Below are 2,470 nucleotides of genomic sequence, written 5' to 3'. Positions count from 1 at the left end.
CACTTTTATGAAGGTTACAGTATGTGGATTCTGATATGAGTAAAACCTCCATTTGACATGTACTGGTTATGTGACCTCATTAAAATCTGAAACTCAGTTCCCTTATCTGTCAAATAGATAAAATAACCAAATCCAAGTCAAAGGATTGGTGGGAGGATCAAGATAATTATGTACGAAATTTACTTGTAAACCATTATGCAAATATTGGTTTATTTTTTCTTGGCAGATTTGAGAAGGTTTATACTCATAACCTGTATTATCTGGCTCAAGTCTACCAGCACATGGAAATGTTTGAGAAGGCTGCTCATTATTGCCACAGTACACTAAAACGCCAGCTTGAGTACAATGCCTACCATCCTATAGAGTGGGCTATTAATGCTGCTACCTTGTCACAATTTTACATTAATAAGGTAAGCTTCTCGAAGTAGTTATCTAACAGAATATCAGTAGTGAGTGTGAAAATAGAACCAATAGAACTACTTTGAAAATATCATCTTTTAAAAACAGGTAACTTGTATTTTATGATGTAGAATTGGACAGAAAAACGCAGCCCACTTTGCCACTGTACTAAAAGTTTGTGGTTTTTTCGTTGCGTGAATCCTTTTGAGTCTTAAAATACTGAGTTTAATCACTGTCTTACATGTTGCTAGCCCATAAAATTACGGATTACCTAAGACCAATTCTTTTTTGATATAGACACACTAACTCAATTCATTTCGGTGGGATATTACCTTAAGTTGCAGATTTTATCTTGTAGATATAACTTTATCTTTATGTAATGGTAATCTGATAACTGAGAATTTGTATGAGGAAGTTGACTGTTAAATGTGGACTTTGATAAAAGCATGTGATGCATTTCAGCTATTTTTCAGAATTAACTCCTGTGTAACAATTTTTCAATGTTGGAACTATCTCTGCTGAATTCCAAAGTTCCAGGTCTTTATGACATACTTCTTTTGGACTGTTACACAAAGACAATGTTTTTGAGCTTCTTAGGTGTTTATCAGAATGGCTCAGATTATGTTGCTGTACTCTTCTTAATTGACCCATTTATCCTTTAGTCCTTAAGAGTTTCTAGTGCTAAAACAATTTTAAGCCACCTTTCCCAACCAGACTTTCTGTTAATCCCTAATAAGATATCACAGGAATAGAAATTACTTTTATTTGTATTTCTAATTCACAAGCCTCTTTGAAATTTTGGTAATTCTCTGCTTATCAGAGTTCCTTCTTTCATCTCTGTGGTTACATGCTGCCTTATCCTTGGGCCTTTATCCTTTCTAAGCTTTTTGTTAGTGTTGGTTCTGTAAATGTGCCCTATGATTAAAGTATTGTCCCACAGAATTTCATTCAGAAAAGCTATTAGCAGGAGAGAAAGGGCTGTGGTGACTGCAGCATCGCTTCTAGGACTTTGGTCTAAGATCAAGTGTGTAAGTAACGCTACTGCATATATCAGAGCATTCAGTTAACTCTAATTCTCATGAATTCATTTCATTGTGGTCATCATCAAAAAGTGTTATCCAGTGCCTCTGCTTGTGGTACCTTTTTTATAGCTGTTGGAGGCCCCTTGTTCATTCTGTTTAGCAACTTTAAAATTATATATTCACTAAGATTTTAATTAACACTTAAAACTCCATGGATATTGGTAGTACTGAGATATCTAGATATTAACTTAAAGCATGATTAAAAATTTAAAGTTGTTAAGCATTACTTATGTGGAGCATGCAGTAATTTTCATGAGCACCTCTCCCACCCTGTACTTTTATTTTTTACCAAAAATTTTTTTTGAGTTTTTATTATAACCAGCTAAGTTATATTTTACAAAGAAGGATTTTAACTATGTTTTTAAAAATATAATTGTCATTTATATCATTATCATCTTCATTTGATTCCAGTGGTGAGGTTTTGTTACTTGGTGAGACCCTACCTGGCAGGTGCTAAAGTCCCACATTTACCAGCCACCTAGAGGGCACAAGGCACTCACTGTTCTGGCAGTGGTTGCTCATAGGGAGACAATCTGGACAAAGTTGAAGTGATGATAATGGTTAAAGGATTGCAGGGGGATAACTGACTTTTCTTCATGTAAACTGTAACTTTCTTTTGACTTACAAGATTTAACACCAACATTTTGATCTATACATGTGGCTGGGCTGATACTGCAAATGGTGCCCAGATATTCTCAAGATGGCTTCTGAATTTGCCATAATGGAAAGACACATTTAATGCTGAGGTTTTAAAGTCATAGCTAACCATTAAAAGTCTTTTAGGTATTACTCATATGAAATATTCATTTAATGAGGGTGGCTTCCAACTAAAGGTTGGACTTTAACTTTGTACTTCTGCTGGGTGGTCCTGTGACTTACATGACAAATACAAAGTGTTTATATTAATAAGGAGATCTTCTCTAAGTGTTTGAGATATTTACCATGCCCAGATTTGAAATATGAAGTCTTCAAATGTGTTAGTAAAACAG

At 34.6% G+C, this 2,470-nt stretch overlaps 1 protein-coding gene across 1 annotated transcript in view; it reads left to right on the top strand.

Moving 5' to 3' along the window:
- KIF1BP (KIF1 binding protein) overlaps positions 1-2,470 on the top strand; it is a 64,034-nt gene that overhangs the window by 48,181 nt on the left and 13,383 nt on the right. Inside the window, exon 4 of the mRNA XM_012658485.1 lies at positions 227-410. Coding sequence (XP_012513939.1) covers positions 227-410 — 184 coding nt within the window. The remainder of the gene's footprint in view (positions 1-226; positions 411-2,470) is intronic.

This window comes from Propithecus coquereli, unplaced genomic scaffold (genome assembly GCF_000956105.1).
Source record: "Propithecus coquereli isolate 6110/MARCELLA unplaced genomic scaffold, Pcoq_1.0 Scaffold117, whole genome shotgun sequence".
Classification (NCBI taxonomy): Eukaryota; Metazoa; Chordata; class Mammalia; order Primates; family Indriidae; genus Propithecus; species Propithecus coquereli.
This window is presented reverse-complemented; position numbering and strand designations above follow the sequence as displayed.